The sequence below is a fragment of the Myxocyprinus asiaticus genome, chromosome 27 (genome assembly GCF_019703515.2).
Source record: "Myxocyprinus asiaticus isolate MX2 ecotype Aquarium Trade chromosome 27, UBuf_Myxa_2, whole genome shotgun sequence".
Lineage (NCBI taxonomy): Eukaryota > Metazoa > Chordata > Actinopteri > Cypriniformes > Catostomidae > Myxocyprinus > Myxocyprinus asiaticus.
In genome coordinates, this window is record NC_059370.1 from 34,307,168 (window position 1) to 34,333,229 (window position 26,062).

At 37.8% G+C, this 26,062-nt stretch overlaps 1 protein-coding gene across 1 annotated transcript in view; it reads right to left on the minus strand.

Moving 5' to 3' along the window:
* LOC127417884 (peroxisome proliferator-activated receptor gamma coactivator 1-beta-like) overlaps nt 1-22,646 on the minus strand; it is a 61,113-nt gene extending 38,467 nt beyond the window's left edge. The window contains exon 1 of the mRNA XM_051658134.1: nt 22,301-22,646. Within this exon, the coding sequence (XP_051514094.1) occupies nt 22,301-22,381 (81 nt within the window). The 5' untranslated portion in view covers nt 22,382-22,646. The remainder of the gene's footprint in view (nt 1-22,300) is intronic.
* Nucleotides 22,647-26,062: the final 3,416 nt, after the last annotated feature.

The window sequence follows — 26,062 nt, forward strand, 5'->3', positions numbered from 1 at the left end:
GGGAAGGCAAGTAGGCCAAAGCAAATACTGGATGCTTTCTATTGTAGATGGGCATTCTGGGGAGGGGGGTTGGACTATTTTTTAATTGTTGGTCTATGTACATATGTATCAGAATATGCCTCTGGCTGTTGCATTAGATCTCATCATGACACTGTATCAAGTAAAAATTGTATTTTTAAAAATCATGTCTCAAAACCCCTCTATTTTGTTCCAGTATAAGATATTTCAGAAAAAAAATAAATAAATAAATAAATAAATGAATAGTTAGGTCATGCATTTTTTTTTTTTTTTTTTTTTCTGTTTTCATGATCAGTAATTGCTGTTATTTCTGAGTACTCAGGTACTTGTGCCCATCCCTGCATACCATTTTTTCCCTCTCCTATTTCTTTCTTTTTTTTTCCCTTTTGCAACCTCAGTCTCTCTCTCTATATCTCGGCACCATTACAAGGTGCATCACGTTTGTTCTTTCACAGCTCACTGCTTCTGTTCTCTCGCCTTTCCTTTTTTCCTCCACATCTCCAATCTTCCTCGCTCTCTTTGGCTACACTGTGACAGTATGTGAGCTGCTATCTACAGCGCTTCTGTTTAAAAGACAGCTGTTGCCTCAGGTGACTGTAGATTTCAGCTCTATTCAGGCTCCCAGCCCAAAGCAGGACATCACCTCCCAAAATTCAGCTGACACGTAAAGTGGCGAGGGCAAAGCAGCCCCCTGTGCAAGGACGCTGTATGCTCTGTCGTGCCACAGCCAGACAAGCATTACCTGTCATTCTGCTGTCTGGTAAGAGTCTTGAAATGTTTTCCTCCTCCCCCAAGGCCTATTGCACTTGCACGGCCCAAATTAATTCCATGAGATTCTCATGAGTGCAGTGTGTTCTCTTCCCATTTAACTCTCTGGACACGAGCCAAAACAAATCCGTCAATGTGATTCATTAATTTCTTCCTCCATCATGATTATCAATTACTCCATTGGAAGTCACTTAATGAATATTAACACATTGTTATACCTGAAAAACTATGTTAATTGGACAGCGAAATGGATGGAGAGTGCATGGAAGGCCCTTAATAGAAGAAAACAGAACTTGGAGAAGGCTCACGGCCAGACTTTGCATTAAAGCTGGCAACGCTGATAATGCACATGACTCTGTAATTACCATGCCACTAAGTGACTGAAATGTAAAAATATGAACTTCTTAAAACACCATGCTGTGGTCAAATGTCTTGCAAAAAACGTTAAGTAATTTGCGTGCAATAAATCCAGTGGCTGCCATGTTTGGAGAATGCCACAAGGTCATAACAGATGCTGTTCTCTCCTCTTGAGCGCATTCTATTTATGCCTGTCAAGGTTTGGTCCTTTGACACGCAACAGAAGCTATGACTCTGCCCACACCCCCACTCTCTGTCCACAATGAATCCTGTCACTCAGACGATGGCAGTCTCTCTTAGCTAATCCTTTAGCAACCTGTAACTGCAGTTTTAAGGATCTTAGCGTCTGTCTCAAACCAGTAGTTATTAACCGAGAGCTGTTGAGAGATGATCTTGTGGTTGATATCTACTCAAAACTCAGTATAATTACTATATGTAGCTGACTGATCGTTGTGTGGGAAATGCAAAAATCCTTATCAGAAACAGAAATGATCAGAAATAGCTTTAATTGCCACACAAGAAATTTATTTAGGATTACAGCAGCTCTGCCAGCAGCAGCTGAATATTTATAGCATATATTACAAATAGAAGAAAATGCATAACAAAAATGTTGTGTTTGCAAATTAGGTATAGTGTATTGAAATAGTACACTGTAAAAAGTGGTAACCTGCAATTGTAACTTTAAGGAGACACTTCTACCTTTTTACTCCATAAAATCAATCCCCAAATCAATGTTGGTGTAACCTAATGTTTTCAGGTCGATTTAATGATGTTAAATAATATTTTTGACTTGACTAAAACCTCAGTCGTATACAAAAATGTTTTGAAACCTAAAAATTTTAATCTAAATTAACTGGTTGAATACAAAAAAAGGCAAAAATGATTATTTAATCTGACTAAATCAACCTGAAAAATTAGATTACACCAACAAAAGTAATTTTTTTGGCTTAGATCAATTAAAAAGATATTCTTCTGGTAACAATTACAGGTTACCATTTTTTCAGTGTATACAGTTGCCAAATGCCTTTGAGAATATTGCATTGCATAGGCCTACTTGTACCTGTGTCTGAAGGTTTTGTTGCCCAGTTCTTTATAATTTTCTGTTAAGGTAACTTTAGCCTTTAGTCATTGGATTGTAAAAATTCTCTTTTTACTATTTCACTAAACACTAGCTGGGTGCAAATACAAATCATAATGCACTGTTGTATCACTCGAGCTTTAAACTGCACACAGTAGGAGAGATTTCTTTTGAAAGTGTGCTCAAATGACAAGCCCTCAAACATAAGCACCAAAGCCACTTGCCAACGTGTAACTGGGCTTCTGCCAGCACAATCAGCAGAGGTGTCCTTGGGAGCCAAACACGACTTGAGGAATGCGTCTGTGACACATCATCACCGAGCCGCCAGGTCATTACTCACCTCTGTTAGTACTGCACTCAACCTGGTAAATCAGCACCTGCCCACAATACGGCCCACACTTACAGCCCTCTCCCCACTTGCCATAAGACCCTCGGCAGTCATGAGACATGGTCAACATGTAAATAAAATTCACACATAATTTACACACTTGTGACTTGTTACAGTCCTACGATTTCCATCCCGGCCCCAAATATTCCTGGTTACAGCTTTCTGTGTCTGTATCTAAGAGATAACACATTAAATGAAGCACGGTGGTTGACAATCTGCCTGTTTCCGGAGGACTTTGTAGCATTTTTAATGGCATCGGCTGGCATTCATTGATTTTCAGTAGCTGCAGCTGACTTTTGGGTGTTTTTCATTACCAAGATATGTGGATGGGCACGGGGTGTTGTATCAATGATGACATATTTACAAAATGGCATTTTGTGGTTCATTACATGTATTGCAGCAGTTCAGAGGATAAATGTTCACCATGGTGCTAAAAGTGAGTTAAATTTTCTTTCAAACAAATAGGATTTTTATGGCAAACATTCTATCAAGTTTTAAATAAACAAAACCTAACTCCCTACTAGGGGTGGGCAATATGACCAAAACCTTATATCACGATATTAATCATTTAACATCACGATAACGATATATATCACAATATAGTTTTTTTTTAATCAATAAAAATTGGTTTATATATTAAAAAACCATGTTGTAATGCCTACTTTTGAATAATATAGTCATTTAATTAAGTACTTTATAAATGAAAACAACTTCCTCTTTTATTTTTTTTTTTATTTTTTCTCCTAATTTGGAATGCCCAATTCCCAATGTGCTTTTTAAGTCCTTGTGGTCATGTAGTGATTTGCTCAGTCTGGGTGGCAGAGGACAAATCCCAGTTGCCTCCGTGTCTGAGACCGTCAGCCCATGCATCTTATCACATGGCTTGCTGAGCACGTTGCCACGGAGACATAGTGCGTGTGGAGGCTTCACGCCATCCACCGCGGCAACCACACTTAACTCACCACACACCCCACTTAGAATGAACCACATGAACCACATGTGACTCTACCCTCCCTAGCAACCAGGCCTATTTGGTTGCTTAGGAGACCTGGCTGAAGTCACTTAGCTTGCCCTGGGATTCGAACTAGCGAAGGTAGCCAGCGTATTTTACCACTGAGCTACCCAGGCCCCCAACTTCCTCTTTTATAATTATATATATATAGTGCACGACAATCACATAAAACACAGCTGCATGTGTCAGATGAGAAGCTTATTTAATTAGAACGTGTGATGAATGTCATTGAATTCATTGAAAAATTGTCAGTAGCCTACCTGAAAAACCCTGCTTCGTCAATTCACTCAGTCTCAACTGACACCGTACCGTCTTCCTCCTCCATTTCTCTGACAGAATGTGTACCGTGTACGTGACGTGAGTAGAATGAGGTGCATATTTCTTGTCACGTGGTGGTGATTTTACATAACTGCAATACAGACAATAGTCCAAAATGTATACCAGTTGCCAAGTTTCTACCAGTTTATCATGTATACCGGTATATCGCCCACCCTTATCTCCCTACCCTAAACCGAAACCTAACAGATTGTGTTGTAAATTCTCTTTTTACTATTTCACTAAACACTAGCTGGGTGCAAATACAAATCACAATGTGCTGTTGTGTACCTCGAGCTTAAACCGCACACAGTAGGAGTGATTTCAGTTGAAAGTGTGCTTAAATGACAAGCCCACAAACACAATCCCCAAAGCCACTTTCCAACGTGTAACCGGACTTCTGCCAGCACAATCAGCAGAGATGTCCTTGGGAGCCAAACACGATTTGGGGAATGCCTCTGTGACCGTGATAGAGACGATAATCCAAAATGTATGCTGGTTGCCAAGTTTCTACCGTTTTATCATGTATACCTGTATATCGCCCACCCCTACTCCCTACCCTAAACCTTAAACTAATCGATTGTGTTGTAAAAAGCAAATGTGAGATGAAAAATGCAATTGCTGAAGCAACAATGTCATTTTGTGGTGCTTCTGAGACACTTTCAGCTCATGTGTTGGTTGTGTGCTCTTCAGGACTCATACCCAGGTCCTTTGCATAGTAATTGCAAGGCTCAATCAGCTGAGCTATTGGGCAGTTTTATTGTGCTTGAACAAACTGTAAATGTAGTTGGTTATGTAATGCAAATGTTAAAATGAATTGCCTTACAAGTCATGTGCTATAGTAAAAGTGTTTTGATGTCATAAAAAGCATTGTGCAGGGTTGGTACACATTTTGACACATTCGATTGCACTGCAAAAAAAAAAAAAAAATCTTAATTTTAATGGTAAAAGACTGAAAAAATGCTACATAAAAAAACGTTAATTGGTTAAAATATATGATAACATTTTTTAATATATTTAAAAAGACAATACATGTAGTTTTATGGTAAAATTTTGTACAAATATATATATTTTTTTAATGTAAAAAGTATGATTTTCTGTATAATTAAGAGTAAAAATTAATATTATGTTTAACAAGAGAGTACGAGTACATAAATTATTGTTAAAATTACAGTAAAATACAATAATCGGGCATTCACAGAATTCCCTGCGTGACCCAGTTCATTTCATTATATTTTATGGGAATAGTTATGTTTCTTCTTATTTTTAATATCAGTTATGTACATTGGGGTGTTCTGTGTTATATCTGATGTAGTTTAGTTAATGTTTATTACATTATTTTAATTTCACATGTGTTGCCCTGATGGTGTTTAGTGTTTGTGTGAGTGACACTGAGCACTGTCTCTACATGTTTATTGGTCATTGCTCCAGGAAGTGCCTCTATTGATGAACTTCATGCCATCATGTGCCATTTTGTAATTATTACGGTGATTAACAATACATTATAAAGTGAAAAGCAGATTATTACAGTTTCAGAAGGTTAATAGCCTATATATCAAGTTTATTATTTAACAATATAAATGATGGTAATACACTGTAATATATACAGGCATCAAAATTACATCCCGTAAAGCCTGAAACGTGGTTACCGTATTTTTTATGGTGAATTTCTTGCAAACACAGCTGCCAGTTTTTTACCATCAATTTTACAGGATTTTTTTTACAGTGTAGTAAACTGCTCATTTCATCGACGGCTTTTCTTTCATTTGTTCTTCAGAATATAGGCCTAATCAAATGTGTTTCTTGAAGCCCCCATCTGTGTCTAATAAAGTTACCAATTGTCCAGTATTATAGGAAACAGAATTGCGTTTCATATTAAATTAATATGGGACGCAGTTTGTCCTGTATTTTAGCACCGCACACCTAAAAAGCACTTTGAAATATAGGCTGTAGGCTATATATATATTTTTTCATTTGCTTCAGTTTCACATACAATTGTCAATGTTAATAATTATAGATTACAATGGAAAATACACTACCGGTCAAAAGTTTTGAAACACTTGACTGAAATGTTTCTCATGATCTTAAAAATCTTTTGATCTGAAGGTGTATGATTAAATGTTTGAAATTAGTTTTGTAGACAAAAATATAATTGTGCCACCATATTAATTTATTTCATTATAAAACTAAAATTTTATAAAAAAAAAAAAAAACAGTTTTTGAAATTGATGACTTGGACCAAATAATAAAGAAAAGCAGCCAATAAGTGCCCAACATAGATGGGAACTCCTTCAATACTGTTTAAAAAGCATCCCAGGGTGATACCTCAAGAAGTTGGTTGAGAAAATGTCAAGAGTACATTTCTGCAAATTCTAGGCAAAAGGTGACTACTTTGAAGATGCTAAAATATAACACAGTTTTGATTTATTTTGGATTTTGTTTAGTCACAACATAATTCCCATAGTTCCATTTATGTTATTCCATAGTTTTGATGACTTTACTATTATTCTAAAATGTGAAAAAATAAATAAATAAATAAATAAAGAATTATTATAATAAAGAATGAGTAAGTGTTTCAAAACTTTTGACTGGTAGTGTAAATCCAGAGAAATGGACCTGAAACTGACACCTTTCACGGGAGAGCCCTTACATCGACAGTTGCAACAGTACATGGACGCTTAACTTGACAGAAGCGGTCGGGGGAAAGTTCAAGGGACATCAGTCACAAACAGCGCACATCTTCTATGTGTTCTGTTAAAAACAGGAGAATGTAGGAGATACTGAGACTTTATTGATTGCTCATCAAGAAGTGGACAATTAAACACTGCTCAGAATCACAAGCAAATTTCACCATAAACTTAATTAACATGGTGAGTTATTACATAGAAACATTCAAAGCATTAATATATTGAAACAATGGTGTAAATATGAAATGTAGCCTACTAATATCTTTACTTATACACTAACCATATGAACTTGAGCAAACATTAGCAAACTTTTCTAGCGTTAATGAAGTGCAAAATGCACCACACATGCCCCTATGCCTATTCACAAACTATTCATTTTAAACAGCAATGCATTTTGTTTACTACTCTGTGCGGGCTCTGAGTTGCGCTTATTCGCATTGCTCCACGATTGTGCCAAACTTGAAGAATTCGTAGACTACTTTTATTGCTCTAAATTGTTTGTTAGAAAATTCTCTGAGTTTTTCCAAAACATTCATTAACATTAACAGAACGTGTTAACTTGTTTTTCCTTTGAAATTCCAGGCCTGGAAAACACCATTTCTAAATTCTCTGACTTTTCCATTACCGAAGAAACCCTGATTGTGTGAGAAACAGGGTAAAAAGTATATGTTTATGAATTCATAATCAATCCGTTTTACTATACTGTGATTTGTGTGAAATTGAATAAATGGTACTATTGTTGTAGTACCTCTAGAGTTAATTTCACCAGGAAACTGCCATGATACATACAACAGCCACATTTTGAAAAGTAATGTGAATCACTAAGACCAGGTTGCAAAAGCTAGCAAGCAATATATGCTTTGCTGCAATGAATGTTAACCACAACCCCTGGATTTACAATATGCATGCCTATTTGGATGGCTTACTTTGTGAACTGAGCAAAAGTCAGGCAGAATCAATCAAAATAGAAGTTGTAGAGGAAGATTAACCAAATGTGAGGAGATAACCAGTACTTAGTGGCTCAGCTCTGGCAGTTCGCAGGGTTAGGAAACGTTACGCATTACACTAGCCTTTACCTAACCTGGCCTGTTCAGTGCCGTTATCCTCTCTGACTGACTCTAAATTGGTAGTTTAAATTCTTTTTAAACCATTACTGCAAGAGGGTAAAGATTTAGTACAAATATTCATCTAGCACAAATATACTTTGGTCTGCCCAGGCAAACATACATAAAAGTTAGTGTTAAAAGCAAAACTAAGAAGAAAACTGTGCTTGCAATTTGTCAAAACAAGATGGGAAGAGATTAGCACAGAAAACTTTGCTGTTTATACAGTAAAAGAACCCTGTTGAAACAGTAGTCACTTTGAGAGCGATGTCAATGATCTGTGTGGTTGGTGTGCACATGACCATTGAGTTCACAAAGCAATGAGTCCATATTTGGAATAGTGAAGTACTGGATTGAGTCAAATAGAGACAAGGAGCATTAAAGTGGGCTATTGCCAAGTTTCTCAACATAACGACTAAAGAGCCTCACTGGAGAAAGTGGAATATGAGAAATATTGCATCAATTAGTTGAAAACAGACACCAATGATAAGCTCTATGTTCTATCGATGCATCTGCTATCTAATCGTGCACGAAGGCACATGTGCTCTTCCGTATGAGCAGGGGTACTTTGAACTTCACAGATGTCTGATCAAAGGGGAATGTTCTTTTGAGTTTCCACAAACAACCAATTCCCTGCTCTGTTGTCCCAAACCTCACCTTCAAATTCAATCCTGCTATAGGGAGCCATAACACATGTAAATATAATCTGTCAGACAAAAGTGTAATGGTTATGAAACACCTGTTCTTTTTGATGGAGCTGCCCCCTCATTCAGGGACGACAGTCAAAGATGCCCCTTTTCATCCCAAGCTTGCATCTGAAAAATGATGATAATTTGGCCTTGAATGAGTGTGACCCTGGGGAGGACGGGAAATGTCCACCTCTCTATCTCCCTCTGTTCACAACCATGAAACCGTGTAAAACTGCCGTTTTCAAGAGCTCTGCAGTAAATCTGACAGGCAGGTTAAAACTGGATCTGGCTTTGCAGTAAATAATACAACATGGCTGTGAGGTGCATCCCTTCTATCTCATGAGGGACAGTCCTCACCGTGGGTCTATACTTGATTAGACATCTAGTGGGTGTTTTTCCACACAAGAGACTAAATCTGGAGTTGTCCGGACTACTCAAAGAGGCTCACCAGCTGAGTTTATTAGAGTACAGGCAAGTGTCGAGGTCTGAATGACCCAAGAAAATAGAATTTTCCAGCTTCTTTGACCATTGGTTACATTCAAACAGCTGCAGAACATGGTTCTCAATGCTATTTTAGAGTGTTATATACGGTTCTTTTTATACAAAGTTTGGTTATAAACAAGATGTGACAATGGCATTCTATAACCAGACTGACTTGGTTAAAATTTTAAAACTCAAATTGTTGAGAATTTTTATGGAAGTCGCCATCTTTGATCATCGTCATTGTCAATATAACTGGTTACTGCCTTATTCACAGATATAAAGTGCAACGGTTCCCTTCTACTTTTCAGCCGACTTGGTTACGAAAGTATGTTTACAATTAATTTTCCCCATAAAATCCTTCATAAAGGTTTCTAAGTATTGAATCAAACCAACCAACTCTGAGATGAATTGCAACATAACAAACTTTTATTTAAAACATAAAATAATTTTTATGAAATTAATTAAAAATTATTTTAGACTGGTACAAGACTGTGTACTTAACGTGTTTAATGAAGGAATAAACTACAATCCCATGAAGCATTGTGAATGATGTAATCAATTTAAGAATGATGGAAAAAATGTAAACTATTGATATAAAGTTGCTGATTATTAGCATAGAATCAATATATTTAAAGTGTATTGCAAAATATTCAAATATCTACAAATTTCTAAGTAATTTGAGAGTGTAGGGAGACTCGATCATGTCATTCATAGAGTGTCATGGGTAGATTTGCCACCTTCAAAGATGAAGAACACGGGACACCCCGAACGAATTTGCTTTAAAAATACAGGATTATTCATCTTTAAATACAGGACGATCTTATATTTTAAAGGACAGGGGTAACCCTAGTGGGAGTTGGCGGTCGCTGCATATTGGATCATGGGTAGTGTTGTTCTTCAACACAAATTCTTTTATTAAATGCAATTTTTCAGTTTGAGCTGCTCCTGTAAACTGTTCTTTGTACAGTACAATTCGAAAGTAACACTTCTTATTAAATATACAGTTTCCAATCCCAAACGTTGACTGTGTGAACACAGCCCATATTTCTGCATAAAAAATGTCTCGCATTGCTCCCATATCACACCGCTTACAGTGTTTGAACATGTAGTAACAATATGGACTCGTTCCCATGTCTATATAAGAGAAAAGAGCAGTTGCATAGTAGTCCCGAGTTGTGAAAGCCCTCTGGGACTTTGTGCCATGCAAGCAGAAATCGACCAGTGAGTAATTCATCTCCAAGGTATCTTTACTCTTTCACCCCACTCATCTGCAGATTACCACACCCAGCTGTAGGTCCCTTTTTTACCACAGCCACATAGACTAGTTGTCCTCTGCATATAACCCATGTTCCGGTCAGGCCTGGCTGAGGTAGACGTCTGGGGTGGATATTACAGCAAAGCCATTCTACTAATGGCTCCCTCAGGCGCCTTCTACTGATGGCAGTGAACTGTGCATGTCTATTCTCAGCTCCCTGCATTTAATGCTAGAAAAGCAATGTCTATTACCAAATCTTTGCATAAAGCTTTACATATTAATGTGTTTTACACACTGTAATGAAAGCAAAATAGCCCCTCCAGTGTTGTGATGCCCATGGATGCTCCACCGAACGGTCCCGATAAAATTGAGTAATCTCTGTGTGTCACCTTAAGAACAACTTGTGATATATTTCTGGAAGTGTGTGGGAGTTTACATCTTTAGGCTTTCTGTCAGTGTAAATTAGAGAGCATTTGAAGAGAATTGTGGGATGCACTGCAATTGGAGAAGAGGGTGGATTTTTTAGCATTTATCATTTGCACACAGACATTTCCTGTCTGCAATTAGAACTACATTTATGTAGTTGTATTTTTAAAAGGAAACTCATTAAACTCATTAAAAACAGAACTGAGAATTGTCTTTTAAATTTCAAAAAAGAAAAGCAGTGTCTGCAAAGAAACATTGAACCTACAATGATAACGCTCAAAAACTACTCCAACTCTAGGGTCCATTTGCACCAGCCATCCACAAGGTACTTAACCTAACTGTAGTATAAATGGCACTACATTACAACTTGAGTAGCAACACTAAACTTTTACTGTTTTTAAACCCCATGTACTGTAAAACAAATTTTTTATGAAAACCTCCAATCAGAAACAATGTTTGGAATAAAATGGCAGATAATTGGATTACAATAATGAGCTCAAATTTTGCAGCTGAATTTCAGCACAAAACACATAATAATAATAATAATAATAGTTAAATACCAATTGTTCCAGTGTGTGTCTAAGTATTTATTTATAGACCCTAAACTTTTATACAGTTCAAGAATACATCAATATATATTTTTTTCCCATTCTTGTGGGCATTTAATGTATTACTATTGACAGCTACGCAAGGCCAAAACAAATATCTGAAACATCAACCATTATCCATGGGTTTTACAATACTATAACAAAGTTAATGTTGGGGTGCAGGGAGGAGGCGGGAGACAGCAAAATCCAACACTAAAATTAATTTTATTTTTATACTTCTTAATATTTAACACACTCAGTGTTTGCTTTTCAGCAGAACTGAAAAAGTAGTTCTTTTGGGGCAGTGGTGGCTCAACAGTTAAGGCTCTGGGTTACTGATCGGAAGGTTGGGGGTTCAAGCCCCAGCACTGCCAAGATGCCACTGTTAGGCCCTTGAGCAAGGCCCTTGACCCTATCTGCTCCAGGGGTGCCGTATCATGGCTGACCCTGCACTCTGACCCCAGCTTAGCTGGGATATGTGAAAAAAAGAATTTCACTGTATATGTGCAAATGTATGATAAATAAATATAATTAATTAATTAATTATAGAACTTGTTTCTGGTTCACAAACACACTGGAAGCTTAGCTCTCCTTTCACTGGTGTCTGGCTTGCTCTTAAAACCCGTCTCCACTCTCACTGCAATGACAAACAGTTGTTAAAGACAATCATTGCCAGGTGATGATCCTTACCATTCTCATCTCCTGATCTCGCTCTCCATTCACAAGCTGGCGCTCAACCATGCCCCTACCTACCACAAATACTATTTACAAATTGTAGGCTGCTTATTGGATCAATAAATGTAGACATGATATTAAGCCCCTAGTGTGAACTTCATGTCCCAATTTCAGTAAGACCTTCCAAATGGTTAGTGCAACCCTACACACAGGTCCTCAAAAATTAATCCCAGGTTTATTCAGTTAATGTGCAACTTTGAGGTCCCTGGAAGAAAAAAAATACTCTAGTGTGCTTCACCCATTCTAATGACTCTTCCGTAATAGACGCCTTCAAAAACATTCCGGTCACTTATGGCCAGCCACAAGATCAACAAACAACCCCTTCATGACCCGACTCCTAAGTAGGCAGAATTATATGAGCTACCACCAGCTGGCAAGTGTCCCATGTCATGTGACTGGCCTCTTGAATCCCATCATGCTGGCTGCTAGAGCATGTGGGCATTTAAAAAGTGGGATTTCTGCTTTAAAGTGGAGAGTTTAACTTGAAAGCCACGTGTTTGTCCATCAAAATGTCCATTAAAACTCTACATAGTTCAATTACTGTGGTACGAAAGCGGAAAGGACAAGTTTGCTAGGACAACAGTCTAACACTTGAAATCACCTAAGAAAAGAGGACAACACAATTCAAGAGACCTGTCTGAGGGCGAACTGTTTTCTTCTGGTGAAATAACCTGAAGAAAAATACATTCAAAGAAATCAATAACCCATCACAGGCAGGTTAACTTCCAATATGAACCTCCAGCACTGTTTAGCTGTGTCTCAAACGACACACTATACACTTTTAAAATATACCATGCGCTCAGCCATGTAGTGTATGAATTTTCAAAGTGCAGTATCATCACAAATGGAACACTTAAATTTTTTTACTACACGGAAGCGTTCGCCGTTTAACAGCTGATGGAAGTGACGTTTCAAACCTAAGCGTTGTGTTGCTGCTAGCTTTAGCATGCTATCCACCCTCAGTTCAACACTTATATCTAAATAATATACATATTCACACAGCATGGTATGATGGTAAAGCGTTTAACTCACTTTTGTAAAGTGCTGTCTTCACAGAAGTTTTGTTGTTGTCATATTCTCCATTATTTACAATTGTTTTGCCAGATCACAATCGCTGCCGGTAACTCCGCTCCTTCCGCTATGTATGGCAAGCTGTGTGCACTGAGTGCACGAAGTGTCCAACATTCCACATTCTGTTTTGACGGTTGAAAAAGTGCATCATCCGGGCACTCGTAGTACACTTCTTTTTGTTGCATTTTCAGAGTAAACATACTACTCGTGCTACTTACACTTCAAAATGACGTAAAATAGTGCAGAAGTGTGCGGTTTGGGATGCACCTTCTGTCTTCCACATGAGGGTCTGTGCCTGAAAAGAACAGAGACTTCTAGTACATTCATGATGTGAAAACTTCACATGTAAACTTAATATGTTTGGATTCAGGTCTGGTTTACCTTTGGTACATATTTCATACCTGGTGCCCAAATGGGTTTAAGGCTTTAGACACAAAACACAAGTTTTCTTCTCCAAATAATCTGCTGCTGTGTTATATTATGGAAAGACAAATGTTCAAATGAATGTAATGAAAATGCTAATGCAACCCATTGAGATTACTTCTGCTTTCATCTAGAAATAGGGTCACACACAGCTGCATCGCATCAGGGGAGAATCTGAAAAGTGCAGAGTGTACTGCAAAAGTACATGAAAGGGCTAATGGACGAGGAAAGAAAAAACACCTTGTATAGTGGGCAGACTTCAAGTGTTTGATACAGAATAAAACTGACTCTGGAATTCTCTCTAGTCATTGCCAAAATTTTGCCCTGTGGCAATGAACAACAACTGTATCTAGAGCTTGTCTTGGACATTTTAGCTCACTCTGTGAAGGGCTGGCTCACCCATGGAAACTGTGTTGTTGCTAAGAAAATCACTGCACTTTTGAATTCAGGAATTTTGAATGTACTTATAATAACAGAACCTTGCTGCAAGTCAGCATTTAAGGAAAGTCATCTTGACATATTTTAAGGAATGTTTCGGGTTCAATACAAGTTAAGCTCAATCGACAGCATTTGTGGCATAATGTTAATTACCATATAGAAACATTTTGACTCGTCCTTTGTTTATTAAAAAAACAGGCAAAACACAGTTAAAGTAAAGCACTTACAAGGGAAGTGAATGGGGCTAGTCCATAACACGAAAATACACACGGTTTTAAAAAAAACAGCCACTAGATGTAAACATTATACGTGTTAACATTATTTTAGTGATTTTCTTTTAAAATGTATCCCATGAACGTTCAAATATTTTCTGATACATACTGCTCATAATGCAAAATAAATGCTGTAAGGTCTTACTTTCACAATATTTCATAACACTTGTTATTTCAACATGTCTGATGCCTTTAATTGGGAATGATCAAATCATCTGCAAGCCCTCACTATTGAAAGGAATGCTAGTGTTTCAGAACATCCTAGTCTCTGTACTCACGTTTGACACGTTCAAAAACAAACCGGAATGCGGCACAGGGTGGATTCAGGTTCCAGGTTTATAATACTATAGTGGAAAAGCAGGAAGGAGAGCTAACAATTACTGTGGTATTAGAACAAGAATTAGGGCCAGTTCAAGTTCAGTTTAACAGGGTATAGGGCAAATATGAAGAGCAAAGTTTAATTAAATGAACAGTTGTATATAGAAACTGTAGCTGGGGCAAACCAGGGATCACTGCAAACTATTAGTACAGCCAGCTAAAACTGCCCAAGACTGACAATCTCTGGAGCAGCAGTCACAGGTTGGCAACGCTTGCCAAACTGTTGAATTAGGTCACAGTAAAAGTGTCTTCCGGGTAGTGGAGATGCAGGTGAGAGCTTGTGAAACTCAGTTCACCTGCTGTTCTGCATATCTGGTTAACACCCACGTTTTTCTAGAGTTCCTCTATGGAGATGATGGAAAGTTACAGGTTTTCTTAAAGGGTTGTCAGAAGGATAAGAGTATCAGGCACTTGCTGAATGACTAGAGGGACAGAGAGCCAATAAACAGCCTCTTTTGGCTTAGTTGCTGTCCCAAGCCAGTACATTATGTGGAGGAACACTGTGTATCATCACAGCTGTCATGGGAGGCAAGAGTCTCCTTAGATTTTGGTTACTTCCCTCACCTCTTACATCTTACATTTTCCATAGCATCAGAGCCAGCTGTCTTACTGTATTGATTGTTGGCAGTATTCTTAAATGCTGTTATGTCAAATGCTTATTAATGTAGCCCTCAGCAACTTTGCAGTTCTTGATCTTTCTTCAGTCTTTTTTTACAGTCCTGTTGGGCAGGATTCTCTTCTAGTGTGTAATCTGTTGTGAATGTCTAAAGTTTCAACGTAAAATATGTAGCTAAAGTTGCAGATAGAAGATGACACAACAAAGAACTGAAATGGCCTGCAAAAACTGTCATAGTAACACTTAAAAGGCAAAGAACTCTGTCAATTTGGTGAATTTTTTAGTCCATGTTGAATGCAATTTCCTTTCCAGTGCTGACGAATTTCTTATTGAAACAGCTGGAGTGGGACATATTGAGGGGCTTGTTCTTGTTTTTAAATAGTGAACAGCCTTAAGTTAGCTAAATATTTATTTATTATATTATTGGCGTTAATAAGGTGCAGCTGCAGTATTGATCCATAAGTCTACAGCGCAAGCATTTAAATCAGAGAGCAAACACACCTAAGGCCTATTTATGGTTGAAAATAGCCTTTCAAAATGCATAAGAGTGGAGTGCTGCTCTAAAGATAGACCACAAGTTTTCCTCCTGGGTTCCCATAATCCTGCTGATTCATTTGTATATACCTGAGTCGTGAGGTGCAGCTTGGTAACAGCGCTTAATTATTATCATATTCCAATTAGGAAGGTGAAAAACCAACCAGAAGTCAAAACAAACTAAATGGACGAAGACCATGAAGAAATGGAGTGTGCGCCATATCCAAAATGCAGGCTGGAAGGACACACCTATAACGAGCAGGTCTGCATGTTTGAAATGTGAATCAAGTGTTACCTGAGTTTCATCCCCTGACTTGAGATTTTACAATGTTCCACATTGCCCATGTGTGAGTCTCTGCAAGTCTGAGCTTGCCCTTCCCTAATGTCATGTTGGCAGGCCTGGTACACTTTTTACCTATTACAAATGTGTGGAAACTTCCTTACCCTCACCAGATTTCTATAAACAATATAGGCCCATATCAAACAAGACACCCAATTCTTACATAGTCTGAGATTGCTTTACAAAATGTAATCACTTATTTAAATATTTTTTAATTATATTTAATTAAGTATGTGCCATCTGAGAAATCTAACAACTTAGGCCTATTATAAAGTAAGTTACCAAGAAATAAAAGAACATCCAGGGGCAAATTAACAAGACTGCACCAGACTACCTGATTTGTAGGGATGCACGATATGGAATTTCTGGGCTGATAGTGATAATTCACAGCTCACTGCAGCCAATACTGATAAATGACAATTTTACCTTTTGAGTTTTAACCCTTCAAACTGGAGCTGCCAGCTAATTAATTAAAAACTTGAAACAAAAAAGGTGTGGGTGAGAAACATCAATATTTAAGTCCTTTTTTACTATCAATCGTCACTTTTGACATTCAACCACCAGTAGGTGGCTGAATGTGAAAGTGAAAGTCACTTCCGTTCCAGAATGTAGAAGTGAAAGTGTAGATTTTCAGTAAAAAATAACTTCAGAGGATATGCATTTAACCACGGGAGTGTTATGGATTACTTTTATGCTGCCCTTATGACTCTTTTGGCCTTCAAAGTTCTGGTCACCATTCACTTGCATTGTGAGGACCTTCAGAGCTGAAATATACTTTTAAAATCTTTATTTGTATTTTACAGAAAAAAGAAAGTCATACACATCTGGGATGACATGAGGGTGTATAAATGATGAGAGAATTTTCATTTTTGGGTGAATTATCCCTTGAATTTAACCAAAATGAGACAGTAAGTGATTCAGAAATCATCTGCCACAAGCAAATAAACTTTATTTACCTCTGCGAAAAAAATACCACTAATCTGCGCGATAATAATATTTTGATTTTCCCACTTATTGGCTAATAATATATTGGCTGTCGATATATCGTGCACCTCTACTTATTTGTATAATTCCTTCCATGAATCGGGTGCTAAACATGCAGACAATGAACGCAAATAAACAATGCTATCACAGCTGCCACATTTAATTCTTAGCACCTCTCCCCGTTTTGTTTTATAGTCACTTATATTTGATGATGTACAGTACACTGTGTACTATATATATATAAATGCACTTGTTGGCAAAGAGAAGAGTCTAAATCCAACAAAAACCAAAACTGTGCTTTTATTTTCACCTAGTGTGCAGGTGGGGGATGATTTGATATAAGAATAGCACACCTGCAAATTTGTTTAGCTTGCAAATACAGCCCAACACAGTCCTGTTTTGCAAATGATGACCAGTGCAAATGGTGCCTGCAGTTCCCCTACTAAACTGCACATTACATTGAATTACATCACTTAAATTAGAATTAAACAAGCCTAGCATGCTAACCTGCATCATGTGAGAGTTTCAGAGATTTGGAGATTAGGAAATAGCCTTACGTCACAGAGCACAGGAGTTGCAACAACTTCTTACTCAGGTGAATCAGATCAAGTTACGACACCTGAGTTTTAATAAGCATGTGCAACTGCTGCCACTTAATATGCCTTAATATAACACAACAGAAAAATAATGTTGGCATTAAACATCTCCAGGATGCCTAAGATGCCGCTAAAGCTTTAATGTGTGTTTAAAGAAAAAAAAGTAGATATCAACCAAGTCAGACATGGTCAAGGTGATATCAGTGGACCTATAAACTACAGAATAAAACTAAATGAGCTGCTCCCATGGCTTAAACAATCATTAATGCAGAGCAGTGTACATGAATGCTCATAAGTGAATGCACATTTATAGATTGTCCTCCAGACAAGGAGAGTTTATGTTACAGCACACTGACAACTTGTGTTATAGAAAACTGAGGATTCTCCATACATCCTATTCTTGGTCCCATTAACTCAATAAGGGTTTTTAGCTTTTGATGCCAGTTCAGCGCTTTTAGCTGATGAAGGATTAGCATGGGTTTATTATTTATATGAAGGCCCCATCTTTCCACAGTCTATCCCTTTCAGTCCAAAACTGACATTGATCTGTTACAGAGCATTCCCAGACTTCCTCACATCCCCAAAGAGAGATGGAGGAGACGGATAATGGACCTCTGGGGCTTCAGAAGAGGAAACAGCCTCAGAATAAACACAAGTGTACCGTAAGCAGGGAGAGACGGCGCTATCATACTTTAAAGTAATTGGAGTGAAAAGAGCAAAATATAAACCGACTATCTAGAGGCTGCAGCCAATTTATTGAGCCATGTTCATAGCCAAAAGCATTCTCTGAAAAAAAAAAAAAAAAAAAAAAGAGAGAAAAAAAAAAACGAATCAAATTATATTGCGGTAATGTTTTATGGTATCTCATATAACCCTGGCTCCCAGTGGATTTCAAATGAATAGACTTAAAATTTGCAATTTCTTCAAAATCTGACACAAAGTAAGTTCAAACTAGCAACTGCCTTCCAGAACACAAAACAAATCTTCATGTTGGTCACCATTTCACTGCCACTGATTAGATTTTATGGTTCAACTTCACAGTGATAAGGCAAATGATTGAGAAAATGCTTCAATAAACAAGCAGACACAGAGGCGATTGTCTGAACTGTCTTTAAAGTTCATGTCAACCCTGCATATTTATGATTCCAAATGAGCATAAAATTATGAGTGGAAATGAGGGGAGGCACAGCTGACTGACACCGTGCTGACAGGGAGAAGAGTAATTTTATGGTGTAAATACATTTTCCTGACTCTGTCAAGTTAGGTGACTCAGCCCATATCACGGAAGCTAAACACATAGCACTGCAGTGCCGCACATCACAACAACTGTGAGCTTGTCTAAAGACAGTTGCAGAATAATATATTTCATAACCCTGTATGTTCAGATTTTATTCAGTGAAGGTGTAAATTTCAGCAACAGAATGTAAAGCTGCTAAGAGGGGGAATGCATTGAAATGTGTTTTCTTTCCATTCATGTTCTTCATAACACAAATATGATAAAGGATACGTTGTTTAATGGACAACGGCTCTGTTCTAAACCCAGTTAACTGCCTTGCTTTCTACTGTTTACATGCCTCCTGACCTCCACACACATCTACTGTTGCTGTTTTTATACCTTAGTATCCTGATGTTTAACAGCAATTACATGTGCAAATAATTCCAGGCACAACAGCATTCAGTTAGAAAAATCAGGCCGCACGTGTTCATGCTTGAGCACTCTGTTGATAGCAAAATTTGCATTACGAGACCTGTGCGTAGACATCAAGTGTTCGTATCTGTTCCTCAAATGTGTCTAATGGTGTCTGCAGTTCCCCTACTAAACTGCACATTACATTGACTTACATCACTTAAATTAGGATTAAACAAGCCTAGCATGCTAACCTGCATCATGTGAGTGTTTCAGAGATTTGGAGATTAGGAAATCGCCTTATGTCACAGAGCACGGGAGTTGCATCAACTTCTTTCTCAGGTGAGATCAAGTTATGACACCTGAGTTTTAATAAGCATGTGCAACTGCTGTCACTTAATATGCCTTAATATAACACAACAGAAAAATAATGTTACCATTAAATATCTCCAGGATAACTAAGATGCTTCTAAAGCTTAATTCTCTTCAGGAGTTTAGACCCATAAAGATGTCTTTATATTCCTTCAGACTCGAGTTATACAAATGCAGGTATCTCTTGACCTCCACACACACGCACTCTTGACGAACACGTCCACTGTTGCTGTTTTTATACCTTAGTATCCTGATGTTTAATAGCGATTACACGTTCTTCCAGCGTTTCTTCGTTACAACAAAGGCTCAATTATGATGGTTACCACCCTGTGGACCCACTAATTAGTGCAAATAATTCCAGGCACATCGGCGTTCTGCGCGTTCAGAGTACGCGCGTTTAGAAAAATAAAGCCGCACGTATTCAGTGCTCAAGCACTCTGTTGATAGCGAAATTTGCGTTCGAGACCTGTACGTAGACACCTAAGGCTCGTTTGAGATGCCAAATGCCTTGCCTTGAAAGAAGACGGGAGAAGAGGGAAGCATTCAGGGGAAGAGTGAAATACGTGTTGTCAAGTCAGAAAATTCTCACATCTCGTAGTGGATCAGACACCTACGAGTTCAAAGGCAGATATCGCCGGATTGCTGATAAAGTGGATATAATTTAAATTCTGTTGCTTTAAAATGAAAATAAATATTCTGAAAAAGACATTAAATGTACCTGTTATTTAATTATTATTTTTAGTTTAATAAAGAAACGTATTTTAGATATTTTAGAAATATGATAAAAATTGCATATCACATACAGAGATCTAACTGTCAGAGTGTTGGGAATATTCACATATAATTTATACACATAAAACATGATATTAGAGATTAAAAAAAAAAATCAAAAACAATTTTAAAAGAGAATGAAACATCGCAGTTGTTTAATCCAATAAGCATTAAGCTGTGTCGTCAGCAAGTCATTTCCCATCATGCTTGAAGTTTGCGCAGCTGGAAAAATCCAACTGCACCACCTGAATGCTACAACTGCGCGCGCCTTGCTCTCTCAAGACATTTTTGACATACCACAATGGTGTAGATTCCAGGGGGATGGGGGGGAAGTAACCCCCCCAACAATCAGAACAATATTTATACCTTGATCAGTGGAAACATGTAAATGCTTCACGACATTTATACATAAATATAAATACTGTTGGTATATCCATAAATCATTAAGGTGTGAGGCTGTTTACATCTTCCCAGAGTGGATGGTGAATTATTAGTCGTAATGTGATTGTCAACTGTTCCACTTTGTGCAGCAGCGGCAGTCAGTCAGACAGTCACATGCACGCCCGAAGGAGGGAGTGTGTGGCTGTGGTGGACGCGCGTCAGCAGGCCCGCCTCCCTCTCATTCTACTACGAATAACGGCCGTGAGCACATGACTGCAGTAACTCGGTTCTATAACTCCAGTCACGAGGATGGAGTACTATTACACTGACCAGACAGCGAGCACTCAACCAAATAACACGAAACGGGCACAATTTCAGCTCTTACGATATTCCCGCTGACACAATGACATCGGCTAAACACCAGCGAGGACTTAAAAAGCATTTTCATGTTTGTAAGATGTTCGAAAACGAGTTATAACCTTTTTCATTGAAATACCTGACATATTGTTTATGATCGCGCGACATGTAACATACACAATTCGCGATTTAATTCACTCTTCGCCCCCGATACGAGAAATCAGTGTATTTCAAAAGAAGCGAAGCTATTCTGCCTGTAGGGTTGCCTATCTGTAAATATTACACTTTGTGGTGCGACGTGAGCCTGTTTGACATGACAAGCACGAAAGTGCAAACTACAAAGCGATTAATATCAACAGCACGCACTGGCATTTGATGCAGTTATCGTTTGACCAGACACGGCATCAGACTCCTGTTATGTACTGTAACATGCATGATTTAGGCAAACGCTTACGAAAACAATGAATTCTTTCAATTGGACAAACAGTTTCGAACTCCATTCTCATATTACAGCTGCATCATTGTTAGTTCATGAACTTTAATACAGTGGTCTAGTGCAATTATACACTAACTATTATACTGTTAGTGTATAAATAGCCTACACTTACTTATTGAAACATCTAAACACAGATCACATTAATGAACTGCATTTATACAAGTAATAAAAATGCATGCTCTGACTAAATAATTCCATGTGATGCAATGCATTAAAAATGACTGGAAAAATAAATACCTGAAAAAATCAGTTCTCTTGAACTACGATTATTATATTACCACTCAGCTTTCACATTCTGAATTCATAAAGAATCAGTATGCTTTAGCTGTATTGAAACTATAAGATCCCATTGTCAAGTTCACCCAGAGCACACACGTGTCACACTCACTCACACATACCGGAAAATTGGAGTGATTTTTAGCAAACTGATGAACACATATTTTCTGATAGTTATTCTATGACATTTGCGTTCGGCATTGACCTACATATAATCGCTATACTTTTAAAGCATCCAAAAAAGAATCGTTATTTATTAAGTATTCGTTTATAGAACACTTTTGGCATATATACATTATTTCCTGTGAACTCCACGTGAAGCGCAGACGTCAGAGACTCAAGACGCCGGCTGAGACCCGCTGACAGCATCGATGAAATTATATCACACCACAGACAGTAACATGCAAAAATACACCCGGGGTAAAATAGCCACGATTCTACACTAACCGAGATGGCGCATGGCTTACCTGGCTCCCGGAGTTTTCAGTCAAGTAATTGAAGACAAATGAAGAGAGCTCCTCGTCTAACAGTGAAGCGCAGTCCGCCATCTTCTAGAGAATGAGACGAGAGGAACCGGTGAGCGCTGCTATACTGGTCTCCCCGCATGCAGTGTGGATCTCTAACCGACCGAGGGCACTGTACAGAGGTCCCTCAATGCTTCTCAATCATTGCTGGATTAAAGAATATTGCCAAAAGTGTAATTATCGGAAGGTGCAGAGAGCAGATTTTAGTTGAAGACTGAAAAAGGATGCCTCCTAACCGGACTAAAATTGCCTACATTATCATTACAATGTCTATGACTCATTTATGTGACTGTGATGCATTTTCCTTATGTCTATGGTCCACACCAGCTACATGCAGATAATAAACATGCATGAGCATCATACAATATACATTAGAGGATCTCCAAACCTAGTTAGCTGCCTACACAGACAACATTTTTGGACATCATATAGGCACATATGCTGTTAGACAGCTTACTACGTCACAGCCATTGTCTCGTTTAGTTAATATATCGTTAATATTTTATCTGTGTTAGAAGGTCTTTGGACTTTTGATGTTGGGGATAATATGACTTATCTGTATTCACAGCCCTAAATAAAAACTTTTGGTGAAAAAGTTTGACATATACTGTAAGTAACACCTTCAAATCTATGTAAATAATTAAGGTAATTACCCTGTAATCAGTAGCTGTATTGATTGGCTCTTCTCAAGTGTAGTTTTCCTTCAGTCATTCACTAGCTTTCAATAATAATGTGGAAATTTTGACAGGTCCAAGTTATCAGCACATGACTTCAGGTACTTAATTGATAGTCTTTACCTTCAGAATGGCATCCACCCACTTATTAATCAAGAGAAGAGGCAACTCTACTGAAGGAACTGCCATATTCCCATCAAATCCAGAAATCTCAAAGTTATTAAGAGGCAGGATGTGATTGTCTGAACAGCATGTAAATCAATAGATCTGAATTTACAAGCCCTTAAAGGACCATTACAACTTCTCAGTCAAATCAGAAATTACCCCAAGGCCCCATCAATCTATTGAACTGTGTGTCGACTAGCAAGTTATCGACCAAACATGCTGTTTGAATGTTTGAGGTCAGAATGAAAGTTTCATTGTAACCTTGCCTCTTTGAAAACGCAGTGTATTTTAGATGTTGGAAATAAAACCAACTTGAAACCGAAATGGACACAAATATCTAAAGTGGTGCCTTCATTATACCTCATGCCTGAGATTATATCTGCCACTTGCGTTTTACAGGAATATTCCGTGTTCAATACAAGTTAAGCTCAACCAACAGCATTTGTGGCCTATGTTGATTATAACAAAAATAAATTTCGACTTGTCCCTCCTTTTCTTAAAAAAGTGCAGTGACACTCACAAACAATGGAATTAAATGTGGCCAAATTCTGGAGGGTTTAAAGGCAGAAACGTGAAGCTTATAATTTTATAAAAGCACTTACATTAATTCTTCTATTAAAAAGAAAATCGAATTGTCCTTCCTTTTCTTTAAAAAGAGCAAAAAATTGGGTTGCATTGAGGCACTCACTATTTCAAAGCCACAAGATGTAAATAATATGCATTTTAACATGATTTTTGATAAAATCACTTACTAGCCTTTTCTGGGTAAAGTTATAGCCATTTTTACAACTTCGTTGCCATGAAGACATTACGCTTTAATGTCCCTCTTATCCCGTAAAATTTACGATTTAAACAATTTTACAGCTCAAATAATACACAAGTAACAGACGAATTAATGTAAGTGATTTTATGAAATTATAAGCTTCACGTTTATGCCTTTAAACCCTCCAAAAATTGGCCCCATTCACTTCCATTGTGAGTACGTCACGGTCACCTCGATTTTGGCTTCTCCTTTTTTTTTTAAGAAAAGGGGGGACGAGATGAAATGAAATTTTTGTGGTAATCAATATTATGCTACAAATGCTGTCGATTGAGTTAACATGCCTTAAACCTGGAATATTCCTTTAATGTAAACAAGAATGGTGTGTGATCCATGATCCCCTTATCATGACGCAAACAAAACATGGGTCTTGCACAACCTTAGGAAAAAAAAAGATAATAAACACAACAGAACATCACTTGATTTGGTTGATGCAACACAAGGGTCTAGTGACATTCAGGGCTCATTCCAAAAGGGGTCTGTCAGATTGTTACTAAGCCAACATGCCCACTTCCGTAACAGTGTGAAAGGTCACAGGACTGATTTGACAGACCTGAGTGTCTGGTAGGTGTCTCTGACAGCTGTCAGAGTGGAGAGGTTTGGTCTATGCTGGAGTTATCAATTAAGGGAAGATTCCATTTCATCAGTCATATAATTTAATTGATTAAGCCCTTATGTATGGAGGTCAACAACATTGTGCCTTCAGCCCCAGTTGTCCAAGGACAACAATCAATAGAGTTCACACATTGTTTTCCAAAGCTGGTGCTCGCACGCCACTCTTTTGTGTTTCCTTTGCTAGGATCAATGAGATGGCATGTTGCTCTTGCTTGTTTTGGAGTCCATGCGCACACTGAAGGCATCTCTCACGATGCTTTTCGGTTGGAAGGTGATTTAATGGGGGCTTTGGTGTGAATGGACAGGGCACCGAGTAGCCATTAATCAAAGAGCACACTTACATAGTTCTTATGAAATCTGTCACATTTATTTTAAAAAGCACAGATTTACAAGTACAGCACTGAGGGCTGTTACAAGAAATGTATGAAGATTGTCATGCAGGAACATTGGACTCATTTTCAGAATGAAACTGCCCGAGAGTCCCAAAGTTATGAAATGACTTTTTTGTGTTTCCCACAAGAGATTGCGTATTAACTTAATGCTCAAAAAAAGCAAGGCATTCATTGTGAAGTATTTTGAACATGCAGAAAACTGCATTGTAGGTACCAATAAGGTGTTTTATTTTTTAGTCCAGATAATCATATAAAATTAAATAATAATTATAAGTAAATCACCTAAATCACAGACTTTCCTCATTACACTTAACTTTTGAAGACACCATTAAACACTTTTGACCAGACTGAAACGTTTGACATATGCACATCTGTGTCCATGTAAACAAATGGTCTGGCTCACACCTGTGTGTGTGTGTGGGTTTGGGTGGCTTACGAGGAAATTGTTTTAGGTTTCAAACTGGTAATTACAAGGGTATTATGCTATAAATGTGGTTTATGAGGACATTTCTAGTGTTCCCATAAATCAAATTGCTTAAAAAACATACTAAACAATGTTTTTATTGTTTTTTTTTTTTTTTTAATGTAAAAATGCAGAAAGTTTTTTGTGAGGGTTAGGTTTAGGGTTAGGGGATAGAATCCATAGTTTGTACAGTATAAAAATCTTTATATCTATTGAGAGTCCTCATAAGGATAACTGCACCAACGTGTGTGTGTTTGTGTGTGTGTGTTTGTGTGTGTGTGCAATGTAGACCGGACTTGGTTGAATCGATTGGTTATGCAGTCCGATTTGTTCGTTGGATAAAGTGGATATTTACCTTCAGTCAACAAAAGACTGCTTTTTTGAGAGGTAACTTTAAGAAACTTCCATTGGTGCTGTGTCTTATTAATAAGGGGTTGTTCACACCAAATGCATTGTTGCATCCACCCATGCTGTTATTCAGTTGTTTTTCAGTGTAAACATGCTAAACAGATGTCTTTGACCGTTGCATTAGGTAATCGCTGTGTTTTTGAAAGTCTTGTGCTGGAGCGCCACAAT